General features: G+C 48.7%; 7 protein-coding genes across 7 annotated transcripts; 2 read left to right on the top strand and 5 right to left on the bottom strand.

Annotated features, from left to right (window-relative positions):
- Nucleotides 1-1,883: 1,883 nt before the first annotated feature.
- Nucleotides 1,884-3,807, bottom strand: BKA67DRAFT_654360 (heterokaryon incompatibility protein-domain-containing protein; the record flags this gene model as incomplete). Its single annotated transcript, XM_046106547.1, has 4 exons — nucleotides 1,884-1,960; nucleotides 2,014-2,502; nucleotides 2,586-2,706; nucleotides 2,761-3,807. 4 exons carry the CDS (start codon nucleotides 3,805-3,807, stop codon nucleotides 1,884-1,886), a joined length of 1,734 nt encoding a protein of 577 aa, XP_045965365.1.
- Nucleotides 3,808-4,736: 929 nt separating this feature from the next.
- Nucleotides 4,737-5,312, bottom strand: BKA67DRAFT_550557 (uncharacterized protein). The gene has a single exon (XM_046101671.1). It carries the CDS (start codon nucleotides 5,003-5,005, stop codon nucleotides 4,751-4,753), a length of 255 nt encoding a protein of 84 aa, XP_045965364.1. The 5' UTR covers nucleotides 5,006-5,312; the 3' UTR covers nucleotides 4,737-4,750.
- A 1,204-nt stretch (nucleotides 5,313-6,516) lies between these two features.
- BKA67DRAFT_508991 (kynureninase 1) lies at nucleotides 6,517-8,074 on the bottom strand (the record flags this gene model as incomplete). The annotated part of the gene is made up of 3 exons (XM_046097201.1): nucleotides 6,517-7,443; nucleotides 7,504-7,871; nucleotides 7,930-8,074. 3 exons carry the CDS (start codon nucleotides 8,072-8,074, stop codon nucleotides 6,517-6,519), a joined length of 1,440 nt encoding a protein of 479 aa, XP_045965363.1.
- Nucleotides 8,075-12,363: 4,289 nt separating this feature from the next.
- BKA67DRAFT_509554 (NAD-specific glutamate dehydrogenase) lies at nucleotides 12,364-15,524 on the top strand (the record flags this gene model as incomplete). Its single annotated transcript, XM_046097245.1, has 2 exons — nucleotides 12,364-12,556; nucleotides 12,607-15,524. The coding sequence occupies 2 exons, from the start codon at nucleotides 12,364-12,366 to the stop codon at nucleotides 15,522-15,524; spliced, it is 3,111 nt and encodes a 1,036-aa protein (XP_045965362.1).
- Nucleotides 15,525-16,273: 749 nt separating this feature from the next.
- Nucleotides 16,274-19,061, top strand: BKA67DRAFT_550539 (glycoside hydrolase family 78 protein). The gene is made up of 3 exons (XM_046101670.1): nucleotides 16,274-16,996; nucleotides 17,045-17,601; nucleotides 17,669-19,061. Exons 1-3 carry the CDS (start codon nucleotides 16,580-16,582, stop codon nucleotides 18,837-18,839), a joined length of 2,145 nt encoding a protein of 714 aa, XP_045965361.1. The 5' UTR covers nucleotides 16,274-16,579; the 3' UTR covers nucleotides 18,840-19,061.
- Nucleotides 19,062-22,519: 3,458 nt separating this feature from the next.
- BKA67DRAFT_531292 (Zinc/iron permease) lies at nucleotides 22,520-23,650 on the bottom strand (the record flags this gene model as incomplete). Its single annotated transcript, XM_046099364.1, has 1 exon — nucleotides 22,520-23,650. The coding sequence occupies one exon, from the start codon at nucleotides 23,648-23,650 to the stop codon at nucleotides 22,520-22,522; it is 1,131 nt and encodes a 376-aa protein (XP_045965360.1).
- Nucleotides 23,651-25,856: 2,206 nt separating this feature from the next.
- BKA67DRAFT_654355 (uncharacterized protein) lies at nucleotides 25,857-27,326 on the bottom strand (the record flags this gene model as incomplete). The annotated part of the gene is made up of 1 exon (XM_046106546.1): nucleotides 25,857-27,326. The coding sequence occupies one exon, from the start codon at nucleotides 27,324-27,326 to the stop codon at nucleotides 25,857-25,859; it is 1,470 nt and encodes a 489-aa protein (XP_045965359.1).
- Nucleotides 27,327-27,560: the final 234 nt, after the last annotated feature.

The following is a 27,560-nucleotide window of genomic DNA, read 5'->3' as shown; positions in this document are numbered from 1 at the left end:
TGACTGAGGCAGCTCGCTTCGAAGTGCCTGGACGGATTGCGTATGACTTCACTATTGGAGTGCTCACCAACATTCTAGATTATCTTATCAAGACCACGAACATGAAGAGATGGTTAAGATACATCCGAAAACGAGATGAACCCCCGGAAACCTTCCAGCGTATGAGTGTCGCCCATTATACAGTCAGGGAATGGCGCTTATCTAAGTTGGCATTTTCTTACAAGGACACCGTGGATTTCATCGTGAATAGGTAATCAATCCAGAAATTGGAACTTGAAGCTGTGTTCAATGGTCTCCAGCGAAGAATGCAATCGACACGTTGGACAAAGGTGCCCAACAATGTACGAGGAGTGTTGCTTAAAGAAAGCAGACAAGTCTTTGAAAAATCGTCGCGTACTCATCGTGAGTGATTCTGCCATCTGGAAACTTGTCTCCCGGCGAGCAGTCTGCATTTCCAGGCCTTGATGGTTGAGGGGACTGCATCTGTCGTCAGGTAACGATTTTGATGCAGGCCATTTCCCTAGATGGTCCAATCTCGTTACTTTTTAGATAGAGTCTGATAATGCCAAGACAAGTAATCTTGTCGATCTAATTTTGTTCAACTGGCCTGGACCGATCAAATAGTTTCTCGGAGATGTGGGCGACGAGAAAAAAATTATATTTACCGACGAGTTTCTCATTTTGCCCCTTCCTACAGGCGAAAAAACTAATGCGAAAAGACCGCAAGCCGTGTCGTAGCTTTGTGCCTTGGGTAAACATACTGATCTCCTCGAAATACCTATCGATGCTGGAGCAAAGTTCTCCGGGGAATACTCCATCTTGTCTGCTCTCGAAGACCCGTTCTCCGACGGAGACGGAAGGACTACAATCAAAGTGCTTACCTTGCTTCTTGAAAATGGCGCTGAACCCCAGCCCAGAGGTTTAAGTTTACCACGTCGCAGTTTGCGGCGCATTACCTTGAGTAGCGATGGGTCATGCCAACACATATTGGACAATGAGTTCACGACTTACGATGCTATTGTACGGAGAAACAGGCGAATCTGCGTTGATTTTTGGCTGACCTAGTCATTGACCCTGTCTGGTTTCTCATTGACGCTCTTTTTGGGACCCGATGGTTGCGATGAATAGATGGTCACAAGGAATGGATAGCTGCCGACGCAGCAGCCGTGACAAAAGTTTGGCGTGCCTCATGTACCCATTGTGTTACATAAGAATTTTGTCTCGCCACTGCCCATCTATTTCCATAATCATGAGAATCTCATTCATAAACGACTTGCACACTTGAGCTGTCTTTCGAAAGACTCACAATACCTAAGTACAACCAAATTATAGCCACACGGCGCTCTTCCTCCTCAAATATTTGATATACCCGCTCCTTTCATACTGCATACTTGTAAGCTGGTGTTTACAGCCATTGGTCCTTGACCCGTGATGTTGTGTAACCATGTTTGCAGGCATGATGCAGTTTTCAGTCTCTCATCATCAACAAAGACGTCCAAGGCTCTCGGCATCGACGGAGGGCCTCTGATGCGATTGAGACGTGGGAAATGTGTCACCTCCCTATATTCCAGTCGCCACGACCTTCACACGATGCCGTCTTCCAATTCAGTCTCCTCCGCCGAACGATTCTATCAACACATGAATAATATCTCCATCTTCATGGTTTCCATTTCCAACACTTGGTAGACTGCTATCTTCCTCCATTCGTGTCTATCTAAAGCGGATTCCAACCAAGTGGAATGAAACAAGCTGAGCAGTTAATCTTTTTTGTTTCGCTCCCGAATCTCCTCAATCTCACTCGACGAAGTCATACAAGAACAACATTCAGCCAGTGTAAAGTTCAGTAGCCTTCCTACGTCGGGTCAAGCCTCGAAGTACTAACATTATTTCAAGAAAAAATATTCCCATTGATGTTCGCCCCCGTCTCTGACCAGTTCGCCGTTCATTGTACCATGTAAATCTATGATAGGGAAAATTAGCCAGAAAACCTCTCGGATATTATTGTATACCTACAACATTCTCCAACCAGATAGTAAAAGTCGTCGGTATTGCTCTTCCTTAGGACGAAGGGTACTTTGGCCCCTTTGATGACAACGACAACGTCACCTTTCTCGGTATCACATAGGCCGCGACCCATATAGCCCTTCTCTGTGCCAAAGAACTGCCTACCTACCTTACCAAAAGACCGTTTCGGATGAGAAAGTTCCTCCCTAGTGGGTCGCGTCGTAGACTCGGACACTATAAGATCAAAGTACTGGCCAGAGCCATCATTTCTGGTTGTAATGGCGCCGTACTGGCAGTAAAGAGCAGCACGAAATGCCTCACGCTGCCCTTCGAATTGGCCGTATTGTTGCGTTCGATCGGGTGCTTGAGTCAGCCATGCTGTCCAATCTTCACCAACTTGAGGCCAGCGATTCGTTGACGAATGTGTGGGAGAGGTAAAACTTATGATATCTATAAGTTTGCCCTTGATCTGAAGCACTTGGCTGTTTTGGAGAAAGTCTGCAACATTTGCAAGAAGAGTGAGCATACAGACGGTAATTTCCATAGGTCTGGCTCATGAGACATGTCTGCGAGAAACTCACCCATGTCTGGCTCATTGATCGAAGCTAGGCCAGCATCGTAGTCCTGAAGGCAAAGTAGAAAGGCTTGGTAAGGCTCTTTATACTGATTCCGCCAGTCTGGAACCCATGTGGGGTTAATTCCCTGCTATTCTCAGCGCCCTAGGCTTTTGTCATGAGTGTTAGCCTCCCGACTTACCTGACTTGCTGTCTCACAGCACATGCTCAAAATGCGAAGATCACCTTTCGATCGCAGCATATAAAGTGCTATGTCTCGGTATACGTCCTCAACGCACTTTTTGTAATCCGCGTAGAGTATGCGCTCCTCCACCAGTCCCAGCACCCCGTAGATATAGTCATGTGCCACACTTGCTTGTCTTTGTCGACTCAAAACCAAGTAATCCAGTAAACCCGTTCGACCCTCCCTCCGGCTCCTGATAATATCTACTAATAGCACCATTTTCCATCCGAGAAGCGCGTTCCTCGCAGGCGTTGATCTAATTTCAATATTATTGGAATAGTTAGACCTTTTGAGAAGCGTCATGATCGACTCCCATGCGCACACTCGGTCTCCACAAAGCACGTATGCTTGCTTCGAAAGCAGGATCTCCTGAAGCACCCACAGCCTTCTCCAGTAGTCTCGTTCAAAAAGACACTTCACAGCTATCCATGCTTCATCATGATTCGCCCTCGTATCCACGAAATGTTTCAGCGCCGTTGTGTCTCCAGGCGTGGGCACAGAGTTTAGCAAATCCATTGCCAGATTGCTTCCTTCGCCTTCTCGGCCCAACCAAATGAAGACCTTGTCGGCGCGGCGAAAGATCTCTCCCATCATATCTACCTGGCGAGCTTTTTCTTCCAAATCGGCCTGGTTAATGCATATCGCATCGATCCACAGCTTACGACCCTTCGCTTCAGGATGCCGGCGTAGGTGCTGCAAAGCACTCAATAGGTTCGGCACCACGTCCATGCGCTGACCGTTCAAGGAGATGGGTGTCGTCGGCTCTTGAACTCCCCAGACATAGGACAGAGCACAATACGTGTCTTCTGGATTGGTCGAGTCCAGAGAAATGGGGCACACCGCACAACGTATTTCCGATGTAAACGCTGCCGAGCCGGGCTCTTTGTAGGTGAGCAAAGTTTCTCGGCCATGCTGGATCGCGGAGACTGTGGAAGAATCTGCCACAAATGACAAGACTCGTATCTCCCTGTCGAAGGAATTAAGAGGCTCAAATTTCGATGCCATGCTAGCTATCGGTCTCAGACGAATCTTGATGCGGGGTCTGATTATATTGAGTCGCAAAGTCAGCAAGCATGACTACCAATCATGTTAACTCTTAATTAAGCTTGTATTAGCTCAGCGCCAGAATCTGAAGTTCATTTGAAGATAGCCTAACACTCACAAGGAGAGAAAACAATTAGAAATGTGACTTGCATATCTCGAGGCGCCCAGCATTGTCAGCTGTGCACTCCAGCCTCATCTGAATGTGGTATCGGGCATGCATAATTGTGGGTCCAGCATGGATATAGGACTGTCATGAAGATCGCCGGCCCAACTCTATGAGGGACTGCATGGCTGGAAAGTTCCATAGACTGCTATCGCTTTTTGCAAATGGCATTCGATACGTAGATGATCTTGAGATTCCGTATCATTCAACATCATAGACTGAGTCCCATTCAGGCTACATTGTTGTGCAAGGCTCAATATTTGCCATGCAGGTAATATTAGCAACGTATAACCCTGTTTCATCACACCAGGAGGCCAGGATAATACAACAGTACATCAAGAAGTTGAGCCAGTCTGCGTTCTGAAAGGAAACGAATTCTTCATGAGATTGATGAGATTTGACCAGCATCAAGTTGTGCATACAAAAGTTCATGCAACCAACTCGAATCTCGACTGCTATGGTGATAGTCACCCGTTTCGTCCCGTGTTACGCCAGGGCTTTCTTCTCGTAACAGTTGAGGTGTATTATTCTCGATGTTATTCAGCATTGTATCAATGAAGTTCATCTGTAAATTGTTGTAGCACTCATGAATGTTTCCGCCACCCGATGAGGTGTGTACCGCAAATTCGCGCCTGGCATAAATGTATGGCTGGGGAGGGCTGGCAGAAGCGCGTGTTGAAGCCTTTTATGGGAGGACTGTACGGGATTTTCTCACCAGGAACTGGTGGATGACGTGCGGTACTACAGTTGCTGAGGATTCGACTCACTATGCTGTTTGGAAGTTTTCAGGATAACTGCTGGGCAACAACAGCGACCAATGCGTGTCTTCATTGGCCCTTGCTTGTGTCGTTTGTTGATTGACTTTCCAAAGACATTTTTAGAGACTCTGGCCGATGTCAAAGAGAAGATGCGGGTTTCTTCACCGTCCAGTTCTTGAGTCCAGTTCTTGAGTCCAGTTGTCGGGTGTAAGAGTGAACAAATCAGGAATCTCAACATAATCGCTTCTGCATTGTTCGCACGCAGAATATATCAGGCAGTAGTGAAGTCCAGTCATGAATCGAAATGTGTGGGAAAGGATCATGGGAAAAACTCCCGGTGAAGTCAAAGAAGTTCTCCACTTTCCTCCTAATTAAGGTCTGGCTTGTCCAATTTTTAATCATCTTACTACACCCTCCATGAGGTCAGTAAAAATGTCAAAAGCCACATTGCTAGACGAATGCTCGACCCAGGAAAATATAGTGGGCACTTCTTCTGTCAATGGGTTAGAGGTTCTTTGAGACATGAGACCTCAATTAAATAATTGATAGAAGGTGGAGGACTCAGGGTTAAGTGGTCTCGGTGAAAGCAGGACATGGGCATAGGCAGCTAGAAATCCTGCTCAATTTTCAACGCCCAGTGATTGGGCCGCACCTCACATTCATACGATCCTTCCCAACACACTAAATGATTGACGTCCAAATTAAGGCGGTGGAAATGAAAAGCGGTAATAGAGTTTAGCCGCAGAGCCGTGCGACTGAATTCAGGAAACGGCAGCCCTACATGCATGTATATAAACAGCACAATCCCGGATTGCAACACTAGCAGTGACGCAAGTTAACGTAACTGTCATCCTGGTCCAATATTATTGCAGTACTATGTATCATGTCCCGATTACATCCCTGCCGTGGAAATGATCATCCTAAACTCCGAGCACAATTCGACCAATGCCAATGCCATAACGTTCGTGTATCATGTTCAGCAACATCTTGTCACCATCTCGTCATGCCGTTGCCGTAGGCTCGACGGGTTCAACGCAGTTGCTCTTCTAGGTTGTGGAACTAGTGTGACTTGAAGCAGTTGAAGCGGCCGAAGCTGAATCGCCAGGGTCCGCGATGGACGCCGTTTCGTCCGGCGGTGATGTTGGTGCCAAAATGGCGGTTGCCGACACCCTTGGAGTAGAAGAAAGGCATGTTTTCGATTTGCTGTTGTGGTGTGTATGCAAGCTAGGAAGATCTGTCAGCACTATAATTGCTGCGCCGCGCGTGGTGACACTGGGACCACTCAAGGTCTGGGAATGTTACTCACGATGCTGTTTCTGGGATTGTGGGGGGTATGGTGTGCGAGTTGGGCTTATTGGGGTTTTTGCGGATGTGGAAGGTCTCGTAGGAACATGAAGGGTGAAGATGGAAAAGGGAAAGACTTTAAAAGAAAAGCTTGTGGAGAGTAATTGGCTTTCGGTCAACAATACCTACGGTTAGGCTGTTCTTGATTCTTGGTTCTTGGTGATGCTCGTACCATGTAACCTCTATGACGTGAGCCCAGGCACGGCAAGTGCTAGGTTAGCTAGTGCCACAGTGACACAACTCAATAGTGGCCTTGGCCAGCGCCAGATCGCTGCTGAGCCACACCAGCCAGCTCATGGAATTGCCATCGTAGTTTCATATTTTATTATCCCGTTGAGCACACAATCATTTCAAGTCGTCTAAATTCTGTCTACCTTTCTACTAGCAGCCTATCGCTTTCATTATTCAAGGCTGCAAGTGTTTTTCGGCGGCCAGCAATGCAGGCTCGAAAGCATGCACAAAGTCGACGCAGTCCTTGAACGAGTTGTACAGAGGAGTTGGAGCCACGCGCACCACATTTGGTTGGCGCTCATCCACGATGACCCCTCGGTCAGTGAGCTCCTTCATGACCGTATGGAGCATATCCTTCTGCAGGAGCAAACTCAACTGAGCTCCTCGCTGTTCAGGGTCTGTTGGCGTGATGATACGGAACAACTTTTTCGCTTTGTCCGGCATAGAAGCTAGACATTGCTCAAGAAAAGCCGTGAGCTTCTTTGACTTCTCTCTGAGCACAGTAACACCTCCGGCAAGCTCAAACACCTCCAGCGAAGCGCCCAAGCTCGTGATATCGAGTATGCTAGGGTTGCTGAGCTGAAACCCAGCGGCTCCCTTGACCGGGTGGAACTTCGTATCCATCACGAATCGTGTTGCTTTATCATTACCCCACCACCCTGATAACCTCTTACCATAACCTCGTTCTGGGTTTGGGTCTGTGATTTGAGTAGAAACAAGGCTGTTCCTGGAATTAATGAACATGCCTCCAATGCAGCCCGGTCCGCCGTTCAGATACTTGTAAGTGCACCATGCCGCTGCATCCACATCCCAATCTTTCAGATGAAGGGGTACGTTCCCAACTGCATGGGCAAGGTCCCAGATGATGAAGATATCGTGCTTGTGCGCGAATGCAGTGATGGTAGGGATGTCCAGAAGCTGGCCTGTGTAGTACTGTATACCTGGAAGCAGGATCAAAGCGGTGTCTTCAGCATGCTTCGATATAAGAGCTTGAACATCATAAGTGCTGAAGACATTATCCTCAGACAAAGGTGCCTCTACTGTCACCATCGATGTCGCAGGATCAAGACCATGGTGATAAATCTGGCTAAGGACGGCGAACTGTACTTGAACTTAACAACCGACAACCTTTTATGACAAAGGGCAAGGGTAAAGACTTACATGATCACTTGGAAAAGCCCTACTCTCCAGAATGATCTTATGCTTGCCCTTAGGGTCAGGATGATAGAAGGCCGTCATCAAAAGATGCAAATTAGCCGTCAAAGTTTGCATGACTGCAACCTCCGACTCATCCGCGCCAACGATGGGCGCGAATTTCTGAGCGACGTGAGCATCTGCGTCGAGCCAAGTTGGTAAAGGAGAGTCTTCGAGCGGTTTGAAGTGACCCTGGACTCCCTGGGTACCCCATGTGTCAAGATACTGTTCAAGACGGACTCTTGTCCGCTTTGGTTGAAGACCTAGGGAATTGCCACAAAGATACGTGCATGACGTGGCATCTTCCGTTTGACTCTGGCCAGGAACGATGGCATCTGAGTACTGTCAGTCCAGAGCTCACCGGAAGGTATAGGCGTCTGCAGGGATAATTACCTTTCTGTATCGTCTTGCTCTTTATGTCCGCAATCGATGGTATCACGAATTCATCTCTGAGGTGCTTTAGGCCGTCATCCTGATCTAGCGCATGGGCTTGCGCATGGAGATCCAGAGGCGGCGCCTGGTCTTGCACAGCACTCATTCTAAGGGGCTACGATAGCAATAGTTAACCAATGAAAGAGTTTGTGAGAAAGGATAATCTGATGATCTAATAAAAACTACCTACAATCCACGCAGAACGTATCTAGCTCGGCGAATTCAAGGTGTAATCGAGGCGTTTCATTAAAACCCCGCGACATGCCGCTAAGTCAATACCTGCATCGTTTCGAAGGGGTCCATAGCGGGGGATCGACGCCACACTTGACAACATGTATGTTGCGCGGTGTTTTACCATCTGCCACAAGTGTAGGAATTACGACTCTGGATCAGGTAATATTTGGGCTGATAGAGGAAGGACTCATTAGAAACGCAATGTTTAACATAATTGTATCAATATCTAATCAATTGCGGCCCTACTTGCGGGTTCAAACTCCATCTTCAATCGCCCTTCACCTGAGTAGCGACACTAATACGACCCCCTCGGCTTTACTAACCCCGCCAAAACTGCTGAAAGTCAAATGCCGTGGTTTCACGAGATGCTCAGCCGAGTAATCATGAACAATCACGAATCAATCAATATGGACAATATCATATAGGGCATGTCACATTAATCAAGACTACTTGAGGCCTCCAGCACGACCGTGAGATCCAATCCGTTGATATGCATGGCGACGATGTGCTTTGAAGCGGCATCCAAGCTTTTACCCAAGCGGTCGACGCTTTCAAAGATATAGCCGCGATTAAGCGGGCTTATCGGCAAACCGAGTCAAGTTACATACTAACGTCAAGATGATCCATTACAGAATCCGCATTTGGAAGTTCGATCCGTAATTCTGATGGAACAACATGAAAACTATGCGTAGCTGTTAATACTGACGATACTGCCCAAAACGGTAGGAACTGAGACCTTCCCCGAATTCTTGGCGCTTGTTGGGTGGTGCCGCATAGCCAGATGCACGGAATCAGTAACGTAAGAGTAGTTGATGATCAGTGACAGTTTATGAATAAAACGGTCGTGTCTCTAACCCTTTGGAGCAATTCAAACGAGCTCAATTGAACATTCAGTGAGCATTATGACACATTGATGGAAGATTTGCCATAGTAGTCAATGCTGAAGCTCACAGTATGCAAGAGAATATCTTGGCGATTCAATGTGTTCCAATTCTTGAGTGCCTAGCTGCCTGGGTATTGGTGAACGCAACGTCTGGGCATGTCTGGCAAGTTTATATGGGGCTGGCCGTACGCCTGGGTCAATGTTTGCATAAGGAGGCTCTTCGCCTGTTTTCTCGGCGGTCTCAGAGCAGCTGACTGTTGGACACGGTTTCCCCAGTCGTATCAAGCCTGAAGACACCATAACGAGTGACCGTCATCAATGTCTATAAATTATCGCAGTGCACGAGACTTTAATGCACTATACGGGCTTCGTATTTTCTCTTCATACGGGTATTCGACGGAGAGCCGCATATGGAGGCGGTGCTTATCTTGCCTCAGGGGATTTCAGGGGAACGAGGCTTAACCTGCCGGGTTGCAAAAATAGAAGCGCGCCAGTGAACTAAATTTTGACCGCTATCTCCGATCTTGGCTATCAGTGGAAATTTCATCACGAGTATGGGATACCTTGGTGGCGTATTCTTGACTCGATACCAAACGTGTTTGAGACAAATGAAGAAGAGAAGATGGTTCGTTCCATCTTTTCCACAAAAGCACAGCGGATTCCGGGCGATCAAAGGCGGTCGGACAGAAATTGTTGGGAGATGCCCCAGAATCCATCGTCCAGCCGCCCCCAGATCACGTTCTTGACTTACGCGTGTAGAAACCCCTTGTTTTGTGTCACGGAAGCCTTCCCGAAATCTGGGGTTGGGTCTAGCTCAAGCACTACCAGAGTCACGAGAATTCAAGCCATGCTTCTCCTGCGGTTTGCGCAATCTTGCTGAGATATTCGACAAGACTCGTGACGTGGACATGGACCTCCTGGCGGTCCGGCTTGACCACTTGGGAATCTTTTTGGGGCATGTGCTGGCAATAGGTTTCGTAACAGAAAGCCAAACCAAGAATGCCGACATTGATGCTGTCAGCAAGTCTTCTCAAAGTTGCCTTTTGAGGTTTCCGAGCCCGTCTGGCGTCAAACCAAGAGACCTCGTGCGTCGTAGAAATGGTGCAAATACTGCACGATTAAGTAAAATGGGGGTAAGAGATTTGTGAATGTCCTCTTGGTCCCGGACCCGATGGCAAGTGAATCGCGGGGCAGGTGGGTCACCTAGTCTTCCGTCTCGAAGCCCGGAATGAGATGCCAGCCATTGATTGCTGATGGCTTCAAGCTGGCATCACGAGTGCGCCCCTTTCACCATAACTTGCGAATAATCATAATCAATTGCCGTAGTATTCCCCCCTAGTGCAACCAACCAGGAGACGTGTCATTAGATAACAGCGTCGGACAGAGCTTACCATCCCTATATCCACTGTAATGAGAAAAAGAAGCGGTAAAGGTTCCATCCAGGTCCGGTCTACCAACAAAGTACGTACCCATCGTCAAGGTTTACAGTAGTGATGCATCAGATCGGGAACGCACTGCTGTTGGTGCTTGTTTAGCAAGGAGACAGATACAGTGAACAATAATCTTGTTTATGCTGCATCCCAGGCATGCTCGCCATCGCGATAAGGGGGGAAAAGACGGCAAATAGACAAAGAACGACCGTGCAACATGAAGTGAGTCCAACAAACGAGTGTTCTAGAAAGTCACCGCGTAGAGACTTGCATGATGATGGACGCCAGGGTTTCCGCTAAAATTCCAGGGCATCACAGATAGGGCCAGCTGGGCCAGGCCCGATTTAGTGTGTGGATCATGAGAGGCAGCCCCGAGCATAACCGTACCGTCAGGCTCACAGCCCCAACTAATTGCCCGTTGTAACCTAGCGAGCACCAATTAATGGTGGTGCAAGCCCACTTGGTACCTACTTCGTACTTGTGACGAAAGCCACGCTTTCAGGTACACGACCAATGGCCAAACCGCCCGCAATACATGCGAATTCGAGAGGTCACTGGCGATGATTCAAATGTTCCCAAGCAAGTACCTTTGACTACGTACCTGTTTACGGCCCGCAAGGATGGATAGTTCATCGTGATGAAGGTATCATGCTTTTGACAAAATTTTCCACGTCGATGAGGTGCTCCAAATTAGGGAAGCATAACCTGTTGATTCCCGAAGATATAAAAGGGTTGCTGCTCCCTTTGGTTGCTTCCCGCATCACCGTGATAGAAGACAACATCGTCAATTATTTTCAGCAAATCTCAGCTGAGCTCCCCTTATCTCGTCTTGACCGCCCTGTCCGTCATCGTTTAGCACAATCAATCCCAGCTCCAGTCAAAGCTTTCCGGGCTGTGCTTATCGCTCAGTTATTAGAAGCTGACGGCATCATCTCATCTTGACAACCTGCAACGGCCTTATCACAGCCGTAACATCTTTTCTTACAGTCCAGACTTTAGTTAGTCCTTGGACGAGACAGGTTGTCTCTAATATAAGAGCTCTTAAATAAAACTTACCTGAGGAGACTACGTTTTCTACAACTCTTTCCTCGACCTTTACCTATCCTCAAAATCCACTCTCCATCAAGCTTCGGCAGCCCTGCGGATCATACCTTCAACCCTGCAAAGTCGTCTTGTAGAGGTATCCTAGAGTGCTTTTACGGCGCCTCGTACTTTGCGATCCACGAAACTTGCTCTTAACCCGGAGTCAAATCATCGGCGGTCCGCTAAGCAATCTAATCGCACATTTTCAGGTGAGTTTCACTCTATTGAATTCCCCATATCCTGGATCCCTTATTATACATAAACACCTGCATTTGGGCGGTGAAATTTCTTTATCGGGATGAAGTGAGTCGCATTCATTCCCTGCCCAGAGTAGCCTCATTGGCTGCTCCGGTTAGTCCAGGGGACCATCGGTGTTCTTTTCTGGCCGCGGTAGATGTTCTTAATGCGCACTATCCAATGACGTATCGCTGCCAATCGTGGCCCAGGCGCAATACCGAGATATAGTGCTCTACAGCAATCGCCATTGGAGAAAAGGAATGCAAACACCAATAAATCAATTTGGCAAATGTATTCAACTAGATATACAATCCCTGGAACAAGCTGGGGGTATTTTTTCATCTTGGTTTTTTTTTTCTTTTTAATCCTATTACAGAGATACCAAACGCGTCTCGGTAGCACTTACAACGTAATGCTTGCTTCACTTTCAAAATTTGCCTAGAGATTAAAACTACTTTGCAGAAAACTGACTTGCTCTTGAATAGTTCCTCTAAATAAAAAGGATTCAATCAAATAGCCGTCATCACCATGACTGCTAATGGCGTTGTCAACAAATTGGTGACTAGAGTCTCGGATGAGCCTAGTCGCCACCCGTCGCCTCAGCCCACACATTTTTCGGTGCCACAGAAGCTCAATGGCAACGGCCACCGAGTCTTACGTTCAGCAACTGTCGGCTATATTGCCCCGGAATTCACGGGCAAGGTCGAGCAGATGCAAAAGGGTATGCTGCCTTGTTTATAGTTTGTAGGGCGTGCTTCTAACATTCATTAGTGAAAGAAATCCTGACCACGGCGGGTTGGATTCCAGACACGCATGTTGATGAACAGATTGAGTGGTTTTATAACTCTCTTGGCATCGATGATGTTTACTTCCAATTGGAGACTGTAGACGTCATCGCTACACACATCACATCGCTATATGCTGCCAAGGTGGCTGCACAGAATCGTGCCCACCAGCAGGAGGCGATCCGTCTCGACATGGAGGCAACAGACCATGCTATCTACATCGACACTAGCGAGCCCGGCAAGACAGCATTGGGCGGGCCGAGATACGAGACACGGCTTGAGGCTAAATATCTTGATCATACTGGCAGGACACGGTTTCGCGTCGAAACCTTCCGTTCGCCTGGCACGATCTCTGGCGATGACAACACAAAAGCATCTCTTAGATGTTATTTCGTATACGAATGCCAGTTTGTGGACGCAAACCCGTCGCCTGACGAGACTCGCCTGGAGGTGATTAGCGATCGCATGTTCTTGACAAAGGCGACAAAGAACACAAAACAGATTTACGGAGACATTATTTCTCTAGCTGTCAGCAGAACCGGCCCTGTGATCGAGGTCTTCGACATCGAGAACTCGGAAGAGAAGCGTTTGATCGTGGCCTTCCGTTCACGGACTGCCAGAGGCATGTTCAGTGCGCTGAGCGACTTGTACCATTACTACGGCGTTACTAGCACCCGAAAGTATGTCGAACAGTTCTCGAACGGCATTACTGTCATTTGTATCTACTTGAAGCCATCTCCCAACGACGACGGCAAGTTCCCTTCGATTGAGCAATCCATCCACCAAATCACAAAGGAAATCTCATTGCTCTACTGTATTCCGTTGAACAAGCTCCATACCTTGTTCGCCGCTGGAGAGTTGAGCCTTCAGGAAGCCATCTACGGACACTCAGTCTGGGTTTTTGTCCAACACTTCCTGAATCGTCTAGGCACCGAGTATGCTTCGCTACAACAATCGCTGGACCCTAAGAACAGCCTTCACAATGAGATACTCTCCAAGTTGAAGCGCCGCCTACGTACCGAAACATTCACCCCGGATTATATCCTCGAGATCATTTTGACCTATCCGGAGCTTGTGCGCGCCTTGTATGCCTCTTTCGCAAGTGTACACTTGGGTGTCGGCAATGACTACGACCGACACTCTATTGCACCAACACCGGCTGTTGAGGTGCTCTCTGATGCTAGGCTCAAGGAAAAAATCTCTCGGGATGTATCTAATGAGCACGAGGAGATGGTCATGACGGCTTTCAGGGTTTTCAACTCGGCTATCCTGAAAACGAACTATTTCACTCCCACCAAGGTTGCCCTCAGTTTCCGTCTTGATCCTTCTTTCTTGCCCGAGATTGAATATCCCAAGCGCCTGTATGGTATGTTTTTGGTGATCAGTTCGGAAGCTCGTGGATTTCATCTGCGCTTCAGAGATGTAGCTCGCGGCGGCATTCGAATTGTCAAGTCTCGATCCAAGGAAGCCTACTCTATCAATGCTAGGAATATCTTCGACGAGAACTATGGTCTTGCTAGCACCCAGCAACGTAAAAACAAGGACATCCCTGAAGGAGGCTCCAAGGGTGTTATTTTGCTCGATCCAAAGCAACAAGACAAGGGCAGAGAAGCGTTCGAAAAGTACATCGATAGTATTATAGATCTTCTTTTGCCGGCCGAGACTCCTGGCATCAAGAACCCCATTGTCGACCTGTACGGCAGACAGGAGATCATCTTCATGGGGCCGGACGAAAACACAGCTGATCTCGTCAACTGGGCCACAGAGCATGCCCGTGCTCGTGGTGCGCCTTGGTGGAAATCCTTCTTCACTGGAAAGTCCCCCAAGCTCGGTGGTATTCCCCATGACTCGTATGGAATGACAACGCTCTCCGTTCGTGAATACGTCAAGGGTATCTATCGCAAGAAGAATTTGGACCCAGCTACCATCAGGAAGATGCAGACCGGTGGCCCCGATGGAGACCTTGGCAGCAACGAAATCTTACTTAGCAACGAGAAGTACACCGCCATTGTCGATGGAGCTGGTGTGCTTGTGGACCCTCACGGTCTTGATAGGGAAGAGCTATTGCGCCTTGCTAAGAACCGCGTTATGATCTCGCATTACGATGTATCCAAACTTTCCAAGGACGGTTATCGGGTACTTTGCGACGACTCTAATATCAAGCTTCCGAATGGCGAGGTCGTGAATAACGGAACAGCATTCCGCAATACCTTCCACCTCCGCAACACGGGTTTGACTGACACTTTCGTCCCATGTGGTGGTCGTCCTGAGTCTATTGATCTGGTGACTGTTGGCAAGTTGATCGAGGATGGCAAATCCAAGATCCCTTACATAGTGGAGGGTGCCAACCTATTCATCACTCAAGACGCCAAATTGCGCCTTGAAGCGGCAGGCTGTATCTTGTTCAAGGACGCATCGGCAAACAAGGGTGGTGTAACTTCATCATCGCTCGAGGTTCTTGCTTCCCTAAGCTTTGATGATCAGGGATTTGCCGAGAACATGTGTCACGATAGGCACGGCCGTGCTCCCGAATTCTACCAAGCTTATGTCAAAGCGGTTCAGGAGAAGATCTGTGACAATGCCAGACTAGAGTTTGAGGCTATTTGGCGTGAGCATGAGCAGACAGGTACCCCTAACTCCATCCTTTCCGATAAACTCTCTGAAGCAATTACGAAATTGGATGAAGAGTTGCAAAAGTCGGACTTGTGGAAGGATGAGAGGATTCGACGCACGGTACTTGCAGACGCTTTGCCAAACCTCCTGATCCAAAAGATCGGTCTCGACACCATCATCTCTCGTGTACCAGATGCATATCTCCGTGCAATCTTTGGCAGCTACCTCGCTTCACGTTTCGTGTACGAGTTTGGTAGTGCGCCAAGCCAATTTGCGTTCTACGACTTGTGAGTATATCCTATCCATCTATATGTGACGGTTGATGCTAACTCCCACATAGTATGTCCAAGAGAATGATGAAGATTCAGTAGCATTCGTGAAACCAGTTGTGTCGCTCAAGGGCGAGTTTCATGGCTAGACACGAGGGATCGAGGAGATATCTGCTCTTGGTGTGCAGCGTATCTGTCTACCCGTACCAGGCTGATCGTTGGAGTAAAAAAAGAGTGATTAGTAGTAATGCTCATGGTCATCAGCCAATTCTTTGTGCTCTTTTGCTTTTCGAACTGGCGTTGGGGTTGTGATTAGACGGGTGTCAATACAAAAGCAAGATGCAAGCATCAAAGCTGTCAGCACATCTACTAGACTTAGCGAAATATAGTCATGAATTTATAGAGACTCAAATACAAGCTGGTTACAAGATACGAAGCACGTTATACATTAATCATTTTTGTTGATCCTGCTGAGCGATGTGCCAGTCAATGCAGATTCGCCGTGCTGTCGCTCGGCATGCCGATTACATAGGTATACCAACCACCTTATTTAAATCTCAGCATGTAGTGTCTGGTGCATGTTCCCTTGCAACACCTCTATCCCACAGAATCCAACCGATTGCCGAATTCAGCGATCTGCCTCGATATCCACCAATCATCATTCATGCCCATTAGCCCCTGCTCAAAACTCCAGTGGACTCCTCCATAGACAAGAGTGCGGGGCAAGTGCATATCACAACCAACTTTGGTGTCGCACCACAACGCTCACTCCTTTGACACACGGCATTTTGATCTGCAGTGACGATCCGTGACCATGAGCAGCACCCCGCTTCTGGGCCGTAAGGAACCTCCTTCCTTGCCGCGAGTGGGAAGTCATGAGGAAATTGTCAATTGGCATGTGGAATGGGCAGATGCCGACCAAGAAGCATGTTGTGTTCGCACAAACACATTGCCGCTCACACCACAACTCGCCGCGTTGAGCTCCATCACTAGAACTACGCTCTTGTTAGTTGCCTGTGTAGCTCTTTATTGTGAGATTCTTCCTGCGTCTTTATTTCGATTTGGCAGGCGCTCGAAATGCTCACGTCCTTTTGGTCAATAGTATGCTGGATATTTCTCCATGGTTTAGTGCCCAGAGCACCATTGACTCAATCTCAGTCCTGGCATCAATATGTGCGCGCACCATCAAGCAGGATTGTTGAGCCCAAGGCTGTTTTGTCACAATATTCTCTAGGCAATGTGACTGATTCCGAAGCTCTCGTCAACCGCAAAGGCGGCGTGATGTATCTTACACGAGCGAGCAACTCCGATGTTGTACCAACGATTGTTGTTGATTTTGGTCAGAACATTGTTGGGCTTCTCGAAATCGGGTTCGCCAACGGTTCCACAAGTTTTGCTGTACAAGGGCGGCCCGGCTTGAAGCTGAGTTTTTCAGAGACACTGAAGTTCTTAACGAACAGAAGTGATTTCACAAGGTCTGATAACGGTGAAGCTGTAAGCTTAGCCGTTGCGTTTGCTACGATACGACGCTGATCGATGTAGACACTCAAGATTACGCCTGGGACCGACCAGGTCGCAGTTCAGCCTCAATCATATACTTGGCTCGATCAATGGGGTTGCGAGCACGGTAGCCAAGTGTGCTCTGATGGGCTGCATGGGTTTCGATATATGAAGATTGAGCTAGATGCGTTGCAGAGCGACTCTCCTTACACTACGCCCACTGGCCATGTCGCAATTTCATCCATTAGTTTACACTGGTCAGGTTATCTAGGCACCCCAGAAACATTTTCAGGGTGGTTTGAATGCTCTGACCGGGACATGACTCAATGGTGGTACGATGGCGCGTATACGAACGAGATGAACACGGACATCTTCAGAAGTAACGACACGGAACCTCGCGATGCCACCAGTCCCTCGCTTCTCGGCAAAGTTGTCATACATGACGGTCCGAAGCGTGACCGAGACCCATACCTTGGCGATCTGGCTGTATCGGCGCTGACCAACTACCTGACTCATGATATAGCAGATGCCGCAAGAAATGTGCTAGAAGATCTCGTGCAGTATCAACGGAGTGATGGTTGGATTCCACCAGCTAGTATGTAAGTCTAATCTTCAAATGATCCAAGCAAGCTTTTATTCATTTATGAAAAACTATTGACTAAACAGACGAAATTACGCACTCCCACTTTTCGACTATCCTCTCTGGTGGGTATCCTGCAGCTGGGATTATGTCTATTACACCGGCAATGTATCGTATATCGAGTCGTACTACGCGAACATGGAACTTCTCCTCGACAACTATTATCCAATGCATACGGACAGCAGTAACTTACTACTGGTACGGCCAGATGGATATGGCGATTTTGCTTTTCTTCAACGTCCAGGATCCAGTGCGTACTATAGTGCGCTATATGTTCTAGCTCTTCAACGAGCAGCTGATCTGGCAGACTTACTTTCGCAAGAACTTGACTCTACGCGATGGCGCCAAAGGGCCAGGCTCGTCGCACAATCATTTGCAAGCGTACTCTGGGACCCTTCAGTACAAGCGTTCTTTGACCGAAAGTGCAAAGACCCAGGTTGCGACGCGCATGCCCAGGATGGAAATAGCCTTGCGATCCTCTCTGGTATTGTCTCTGGTAATTCAAGCGCCGCCGAATCTCTATTAGCGTACCTGTCAACGGCGAATTCACGCCCATACGGTAACACATTCTACGACAGCGGAGGCGACAAGCTGAGTGGCTGCGATGGCTGCTCGCAGCGCGTCTACCCTTTTATCTCATACTTTGAGGTTGCAGCCCGTTTTGATTCAGGACAAGCATCGTCGGCGCTAGAACAATTGCGTCGAATGCACGGCTGGATGTCGACTCAGGACCCGGGCATCACCTTCTGGGAGGGGATCGGATCAGGTGGCGTGCCATATGAAGATGCGTTTACTAGCATGGCACACGGTTGGAGCACGGGAATTGTCCCCCTTATGGTTAATTATGTCCTGGGTGTAAAACCTATCAAACCAGGATTTGAGGAATGGAGCGTCCGGCCTCACGCAGGAGGTCTGAGCTGGGCTAGGGGCGTCGTACCAACACCAAGGGGTAACATCAGTGTACAGTGGACAACTGATAATAGGCAGATTGACATTTGTGTCGATGCGCCACCCGGTACATACGGAACCATTGGAGTTGTTAGCAGTAGGTTCCAGGAAGGAATGGTGGTAATTAATGGGGAACTTGAATGGTCTCGTGGCAAGAGTGTCGCTGGGAGGGCTGTGCTGGTCAATGGACACATCGAGCTTAAGGTGACTGGTGGAAACTCAAAGGTCATGAACTGCTGGGATACTTGAGTACATATTCGTAACGACGAAGTAATAAGATGCTTGGCGCGAAATATCCATGAGAATGGTCCTGTTATTGAAGGATGGATCGGCATGGTCACGCACATTCGCTTCCGTTGAGACGGTTCTAGGCTCCGATGAGGGGCTAGTCAAGGGTTATAGTTCTTAATCATCATGGAAAACACCAGGGGTGAGAACGCAAATCAATTTCACGTCTGTGTGGTATATCTATTCGATGCAGGGTTTTACTGTATTTAGTGAAAGATGCCTCTCATATTTTGGTTGGACTAAGCCTGGAACCAGGAGACCATCCTTGTTTGCGGGTCATGATGCATATTTCTATATCCAGCTGCGCCATAACGTGGAAATGCTGAGCAAGTGTGCTTTATCGTCCGTTCCTACATTATTATTCAAGTTTTATTCAGACCTTGGTGCTGCTTTCCGTAGGTGATGATCATATACCTCTTCTACTGGTGACCCGGGTTTCTTTTCTGAACTGTAAGCAATTCTTTTACCTGCGCCAAAGAAGTCCCCGGATCGTCTAGCTGGAGATAAAATGTGAAGACCCGCTGTTCGGCGTGGACTAAAGAAGGCACGGCCGCGGATTCCGCGGAGTATATCCGCATTCGCACCGGCGAACCTCTCGAGTACGCCCTTGGCTGTAACGTAGAGGAACATAGCATCGGCTGATGTTTTGGCGCCGCTACGCATCCCTGGGACAGGTCTCTGGGGCTCCTCAGTGAAGGGAAAGGCTATTCATCCATCCTTTGTTCTTGCCATGGAATGGAGGTATTTGGAAAGGTTGTAGGTTGTGGCCGCAGGAAGTGAGGAGAAACGCTAGCTGACAGTGAGTAAGAAACTTTTCCACCATCCCAACATAGGGCAAGTTGAAAGCACACATCACAAAGGAGCTTGAGGATGGTTTGGCTTGAGCTCCTCAGCGTATGGATATAAAATCTGGTTCTGTATCCGGAAAGAATCCGGCGATTTCTTTAAAGACTACGTAAATTCGTGAGCATACATAATTGTTGCGTTCATTACAGACGGCCGAAGAGGTACAGGATCTGCGATGATCATGATTTTGTGATTCGTTTCGTAAAGTTCTGCTTCATATTGTAATTTGCTCTGCTGAATACAATATCGCAGACCTGTAACCCCTCAGACTTTCTGACAAATCAGAACCTGCCTGGCCTCGTAACCCAAACTCAGTGTCAGATCATAGCTGGCCCGTATGTGCCACAAGATGTTGAGCGCTGGCAAATCATCCACTCGTCAAACTGGACATCCGGGCCATGAAACAACAGATGGTGATGTATGGTAGTTGCAATAGCCACACGTCTTATTTTCTGGCTCAACTAAGTCAAGGTTCGCGAATATTACCCATAACAGCATCTCATCCGACGTATTGGCCAAAACTGTGAGGTTCACAGCGGTGCGGAGTTCGCTAATGGAGAAGCGGATGAGTGGGAAACCCTGATCGTACGAGCTTCTGGTAAGTTATCTGCGAGGTTCAGTGCGCAAGGGCGCCGGTCAAAGGTCTCATCCTCCAGCGTGAATGGTTGAAGCGAGCCTACCAGCTGTTTTCAACCTGCCGTCTGCCAATTCCCTCGGGGATGTCTTCCAGTAGTAAGCAAGCCGCCGATGGTCGGCAAGCAACTTACCTCTCATCGATATAAGTATTTTTATCAAGACCAGGTAGCATGAGCGATAGCGATATATAGTTCGATCAGAGCTTATGATGACATGTTCTCTATAGGAAGCTTAGCATCGTAGGGGGTTTCTTGAAGGGACGGATCGTGGAAAGCAAGAAGCTGCGGGCACCAGGAAGCAAACTGAGGTCCACTGGGGACTGATGCACCAGGATTAGGTCAGTCAGTTCTCCGATTTGCCCTCTGGCAGATTAGCAGTGCGTGAGAGAACCACAGAACTGGAAGTATACCGATAATGTAGGTATATCAGGATCTAGCATCGCGGGTAGGACCGGGGTCATCCTTCCCTTGGCGCAATCGAATGAACAAATACGGCTGCTGCAAGACCCTTTGGCTTGAAAGGTAGTTCGGTAATACTTACTGCAACAACCACATCATAGAGGCAACTCAAAACGGTGCCCCAAGTAATAGGTTGGCGTATTATTGGAGTTTATTGGTTACTCTGGCTGGCTCCTTCGGGACTTACTCTGGATTTTGTTCCCCTCTTGTACTCAGAGGGTTTCACGGTATCTAATTAAGTGTACATGCATACAAAATATGACCGAACTTCAGGGTCTATCACCACATGTCCGCCGACGAGGCTTGGCCAGGTTGCAACCCTAAAGTCTAACCGAGCCCCAGTAGTATTCATTATTTTCTTCTTATCTCTGGTGCTTCTTGCTCAAGACAGCTACAAGTGGCGACACGAAGGAATGTGTGAAGAAGTCGAGTACTTATCACATGATGTTACAGTGCACAAATCGTCTGGGATCTTGACTAGGCTGTGGAAAGGCATAATGCCATTCATAGTGGTAGTCGTTGATGTGCACATGTTTGGGTTCATAAGGAATCGAAATCGAGTTCTAAATTAGCTGGCGAAGGTGTAGTCGAAATCTGTCGTATTTCTCCCTCATATCACTCATTTTCAAGGTACAAAGCTTGGTAGTCATTCTGTTGTTGTGGTCCAGCGAAATCCATCATCTTAGATTACTCGATGGCCCAAGGCTCCTAGAAAATATCTGCCAATTTCGATCTCGGAAACCACCAAGCAGAAGTCAACATCCGTCCATCCGGAAGTTGGCTGGTCACAGGGTAGACTAACAAATGCTACATCGCATAAGAAGATCGACACGTCACTAGTACACACCATGTTCACCTCACCACATGTACCGTCTATTGAGACGACTGTACCATACAAACTGCAGGAACAGAATCAACGTCGTGGACTGGAAGGACAACAATGAGGTAGCCCATGCTGTGCATGAACTGTTGAGGCGTCCATGCATTTGTCCGCAAGCCAGGGACCTGAGGGTTCTGTGGTACAGCTTAAGACGTTGTCGTGCCCCGCCCATTGGCGAGGTACAAATGCACAATGCAGCTTACTTTCACATTTTTTGTGATTCCTGTTTAGTCTTGATTCACCTGCAGTATGATGATTGATAGTTTTAAATTATAGGTGGGGAGAGCTGCGAAGGTTGTGTAGCTCTTTCGGCAGCCGGCATCTTTGCATCGAATTTTGGTCAAGTCTTCTCTATTGTAACTTACTCCCGAGTCGCTTTTCTTCTGCTTCATATCGGAAGGTAATGCCAGTAAATTACTCATATGACATCAACGGAATATTGAGCGCGTGAAATGTATAGATAGCATAATCAGAGAGAGAGGGTGGCACGAAATGATCTAGACTAGCAGTCGGTCAGAGCTTTCAAAGGCAGCGCCACAGCGCCGCACTCTAGAGTTGACCCCTCATTGAGCTCCAGCTTGTCATGCCGCATTCACGATCGTCACAACAATTCACAACAGCATGAAGAAATGTTATTTCTTGCGTGAAATCATTCAAGGGTATCTAATGACCAGATCATGGATCCGAGTATGGTCATGAATTCTAACGTTGAAACCGTAGCCACGGTATGAATCTTTTCCCAAATGCCACAAACGCCGCATAATGCATGTCCCTTTCGATCGCCGATCCGCTTGTCATGACAATTGTATTGCTTCCTCACACTAGGCCCACTTGGCAAGCAGAGCCATCAGACCTCCACCTAAGAATACGCAGCCTAGAGCTGACATTTTCATCTTCAGACCAGCTTTCTGCATCTGTGGCGAGAACATGAACTCGTGTGCCATCAGTTCTACAAGACCTGTGTACAACAGAATACCCGCGGAAATAGCGTCGAATACTCCGTTGATGATCAGGGTGGTACTAGAACCTGGCGTTAGCGTCTCGCGGACTCCAAGACCGGCGGCAATGGCGATAGGTGTGCTGAGTGCGTAAAGTGTGGCAAGCAAGTACGGCATGTAGCCCTTGCCTCTGGGCCATGAGGCGACCGCTAGTCGGGAGCCCAAACCGAGACCTTCGAACATTTGATGGAAGACGAGGACAATGTATAGGATGACAAACTCGTCACCGGCAACTGCGAGGGTAAGGCCAATGAAGATTGAGTGAAATATGACGCCAAACTCGAGGATGAAGAGGGCGGTCATTTGGGCAGCGAATGCTGCTTCGCCTTCCGAGTGCTCACGGTTGTGGCCGAGATGGTCTTCACCGGGCAGACCAGAGTTTGCAGGCCCCTTGTGGGTGCCGGTCTCAAGATCTTGATCTTGGGAAGGCGAGGGAGAAGTGCTGATTGTGCCAGACTTAAGCATGCCGAGAGAAGGGTCACTAGGCTCATTCCCGTGGCTATGACTGCTGCCTCCGAAGAGGTCATAGTGGCTGATAATGACCTCGATGAAGAACATAACCATGATGGTCATGAAACAGATGCCGCCAGCCCAAGGGTATGCCGAGATGTCGTAGTCTTGAAGACAGGGCGAACTAAGTGCATCGAAGGCAGGCACCAGCAAGTGCATGATCGAAGTTGCGATAATGACACCAGTACCGAAGTACTTGGCGACGAAGAAGAAGGACGAGGGTACATTGACGTGCCGGCTTCTGGCAAGGACCACCGGCAGGAGCGCGCCGAGCAGAGACGAAACCAAGATGACAAAGATTGCCGAGACGCGAAGGCCAAGCCGGCCGTCGAACTCGTTACCAGAGTCGCAGTCGACAGTGACGGTTGATGGTTCGTCTTGGGCGGAGCCTGCAGCATCATCATCTTGCCGTCTCAGCAGAGCTGCTCGCAGCAAAGCGTCCATGGTGACTTTTGTGTAAATTGCGCGATCAATATGTAAGTTGGAACGTCGAGGATTTAGTGACGTGGGCAATACTGTGTACGATAGCACAGTCTACCAAGTGATGGTCGTCAAGGTCCACCGAAGATGAAAAGAAAAAAAGTTGGAAAAAACGGCTGCGAACTATTTTGTCGTACTCTCTTATTCCATAGGAAGGATTTTGGGCACAGAGAATAAAAGTTCTTGGGCTGGGCGGCCGACGCTCGGCAAGATCTGCTGTGCGTTATGTACTTGCAGAAAGAAGAAGCGGCGCAAGTATGAGCAGATACTGGATTTAACGGAGATCAGGCCGTTGGCAACAAGCGTTGTGGATTTTGTGCTCGGCGTGAAGTGATTGGAAAAAGAGCGACAACGGCTTGACCTCATGGGAAGAATATGGATCGCGTCCCACCCAGACCCGGCCTGGAGGCGTGAGGGTTGAGGACTGAGGACCTTGATGGCCAGAATGAATGATGCAAAAACCACCAGCAGGGCGAGCAAGAGGGTGAGCAGGGTTTGACGCCGGCACTGTGGATCCTATCTTCAAAGACAAGAGCGTCCGAATCTGTAAAAAATGAGAACCCTGATGGACGGGAGGCGTCTCAAGCGGATTTCCTAGTGCGGCTTCAGAGGGACTGTGACGTATCAGAGCATTGCTAAGGGCAATCGCGTCCACTATTTAAAGGACTATGTGGGCGGGGGGTCGTGTGTGAACTTGCAGGGGTTGTTAACTCCAAATGAACGACATTGCATTGTTTTTCCCCTTCATCGTATACTCGAGATATAACTTGAATTACACAAAACTAGTTTGGCTACACGAGATGAAAGCTTTCGTCCGATGTTTTCGTGGTTCTACAGTACCAACGAAGTCTTTGTCTTCCCATTGCACGTGGAAAACGACCACCCGCCTGTTGCGTCTCCGTGGACCCCATAACCTACAACCCCAGCACAAAGGGCCCCGGTAAGCCAACTGACACATGTCTAACCTAGGCAGGTAGATGGCCATCAAGGTCCTCACAACGCCAAGTACCTCAAGATGCCATGGCACCAGGTCGGCACACCGAGAACCACCACACAGCCGTTACATATCAGATTGGATTATCATAAACGCCCAAGGCATTTTCAATTCGATGCCACTAATTCTTCTGACACAGTGATGTAACTCGCAAGACATACATGTCCTGCTCATATGAACAGCAAAAGACAACAAAAAAAAGACAATCGGGTTGCGACCTCTAATCAAGTACTACGAACACTTCACAGCTATAGGGCGTTCACGCTGCACAAAATTTTCTCGGGATGTTTAAGCATGTTTGAGATGCTGTGTATAGGTATTTGTGCTAGCTTAACACTGCATACTTTCTAGGGCTACAATGAGCTTTTCAAGGGGGTTTTCCAAATTATATAGCTTGGGAACACCGTGTAGCTAGCCTCCCGTTGCATAGAGTAGTGTCACGACAATACCGATGGGTCCAAAACGTCCTTTGCCTGGTGGTATGGTTATGCTCAGAGCGATATTTGCATCAGCAGCGTCTGTCGGTCAGTCGCAGCTGGGTAATCTGAAACCCCTTCGCAACTGATCCAATTGCAAGTAGTCACTCCAGCGATTGTCTACTCCTGCGTGGAGGATTGAGCTGTGAGTAGGGCGTCCTTTGAATTGGACCCAGCCCTTGTAAATCAAGCTTAGGAGGGTTATGCTCCGGCCTAAGCGACTCTCTCGCTTCGTCGGGATGATGTCCGGTACCAAGCCACCGGGTTTGATTTGCTGCTGGTGCGTTGCAATGCTCACCTCGTGGACATGAGCGAAAGCCCGTTTGCGAGAAGGGTGGCCATCAAGGTTGTGGGGACCCCGTAGAGCCGCTCTCCAAGACCATGTCATGGATGACCCAAATGTTACTCACTGCATGCAGGGCCTTTGAACGGTGCTTGGCCACTTGGCGAACGTCCTGTCTTTGGAGGCTTTCCAACGCCTACTGTAGGTATGCCTGAGTAAAAGCTTGGTGAGCTTGTATACAAGTACTGGAGAAGGCTGTTTTGAAACCGTTGGATCCCGACACTTTAGTAGATCCGCCAATTAACACTATTGAAGCGGACACTAGCACAGCTGACGATCGCCTTGTATTACCCATCCCAGTCGCCTACTTGATCATGTTACACAGTAGAACATTTACGGAAGTGAAGAGTATGGTTTTCATGACGAGAACTGGACCTCGAGACCAATGCTTCGGAATGGCGAGTCTAGCCGGCGAAAATCGATCCCACTCCCCAAGCTGAAGAGCAAGGACTGTACCCTCCCTTCCCAAAGCAGGCCAATCTTTAGGTTCTGGTCTAATCGGGCCTTCAAGACCCCGGAATATTGGTCGTCATCATCTCCAGGCTCAGCAATAAGATCGTCTTCAGTGACATCCGGGCTCCACTCAAGTTTAGAACGAAAGCTGCGCTCTTTTCTTCTCAATGCCTCTGTACTCGTTACCTCGGTCGTCTCCTTTGAATCTGCCACTATTAGTGGTGCGGGCAATGCTTCAACTTCAGCTGGCGATGGCGTTTCCAATAGTGGGAGCGGGTCATCCAGCCTCCATTCCAGCTTTGCTTGAAAGCTTCTGACCGGTTGTGTTGGCACAGCCTCGGTAGGGGATTCAGAATCCCCGTCCTTGGCGACCGTCCACGTGCCCTTTTTCCGCCAGAGTTCCATGCCGATTGTCCAGTCGCTTTCGTAGCTATAGACATTGAAGTCCATTCTGCTGGCCAGGGAGCAATGCTTGCCGGCCAAGACTGCGTAGCTCCAGCTAATGTTTCCCATCAATGGGTTTATTGTCATGGTCGCTGTGATTGGTGACCCTTTGTAAGACGGAAGAGTCGCAAACCTCATGCCTACGCTCATGCCGCCTGACTTATTTAATGTCCCGTAGTACAGCTCTGCACCAGCACTGAAGCGACCGTCAATGCCTTCTCTTTCCCCGCCGTGATTGCCATTGCCATTCCCGTTACTGTTGAAGCTTCCCGAGCCATTGTCGTCTGTTGATGGCGGCTTTGGCTGAAATCTTGCAGCATCACCTCCGAAGTTGTATAGTCCGCGTACACCCATGAGGCCCCCGTCCGATGAGGCCAGGCCCTCGACGCCGTACTTTCCCACATCATACTGCACCATACCCAGCATAGTGCCGCCATTGCGTAGAGTTTGGTCCGATACAGCACTGACCTGAACCTGTAGGTCAGGCGTGAACCTCTTCACTACCAGAGCTTCAAGCATCGACCGTGGCAAGTACAATCTCCCATACGCCAGGGTATCCTTCTCTGTGCGATCCCATCCTTTGATCCAGTTACCGGTCCCCGTAGATCCTCTTGACAGTTCCGCCAAGGGCTTGTAGCTCCTCAGCAAATCGGGCAGCGGTATTCTGCTGCTTTGCGCGATGGCATTCGTGAGCGGTACCGACGAGTATAAGTAGGAGACGGAGCCGTCGACGACACCGATGGTGCCAAGCTGGTAAGCGGTGGCAAATTGCGGCGTGGCTAGGGAGCCCAGCGTGAGCCGCAGCCCGCGCGGCGTGGGAAAGTTGAGCAATGCATCGGCAGTCGCGTTCAAGGAGGAGTACGAGTTGTCGCGTCTCCAGCCGGTCGCGGTGTAGAATGCGCTTTGGATGTAGTCCATGAACTCGCGCATGGTGTCTGCTCTTCCGGATTTGTTCCTCTGAGATGCCCACCCGGAGGCAAGCTATAGCGTCACCTCGACTGCATCGAAGGACTTGTATTGAGACTCTAATGGGGCTTCTGAGCGGCAGTTGCGACGGGATCACGGGTTCTGCGGTATGGACTGGAAGGTTTCGAGGCAAAGATGTGTTTGAAACTGGACTCCAAGAATTGTGGCTCGTGACAAAAGCTACAAGTACAGCCACAA

Source organism: Truncatella angustata (genome assembly GCF_020726525.1).
Source record: "Truncatella angustata strain MPI-SDFR-AT-0073 chromosome Unknown BKA67scaffold_1, whole genome shotgun sequence".
Lineage (NCBI taxonomy): Eukaryota > Fungi > Ascomycota > Sordariomycetes > Amphisphaeriales > Sporocadaceae > Truncatella > Truncatella angustata.
Note: the sequence above shows the minus strand (reverse complement) of the source record. Positions and strands in the feature narration are given on the sequence as shown.

What these genes read in the sequence shown, in the direction of transcription:
- BKA67DRAFT_550557 (XM_046101671.1), bottom strand. Translation starts at nt 5,005, where the DNA reads ATGTTGAGATTCCTGATTTGTTCACTCTTACACCCGACAACTGGACTC.
- BKA67DRAFT_550539 (XM_046101670.1), top strand. Translation starts at nt 16,580, where the DNA reads ATGCTCACGTCCTTTTGGTCAATAGTATGCTGGATATTTCTCCATGGT. An exon ending in GGTCTGATAACGGTGAAGCT is followed by an intron (nt 16,997 to 17,044) that starts GTAAGCTTAGCC and finishes TGATCGATGTAG; the next exon opens with ACACTCAAGATTACGCCTGG. An exon ending in TGGATTCCACCAGCTAGTAT is followed by an intron (nt 17,602 to 17,668) that starts GTAAGTCTAATC and finishes TTGACTAAACAG; the next exon opens with ACGAAATTACGCACTCCCAC.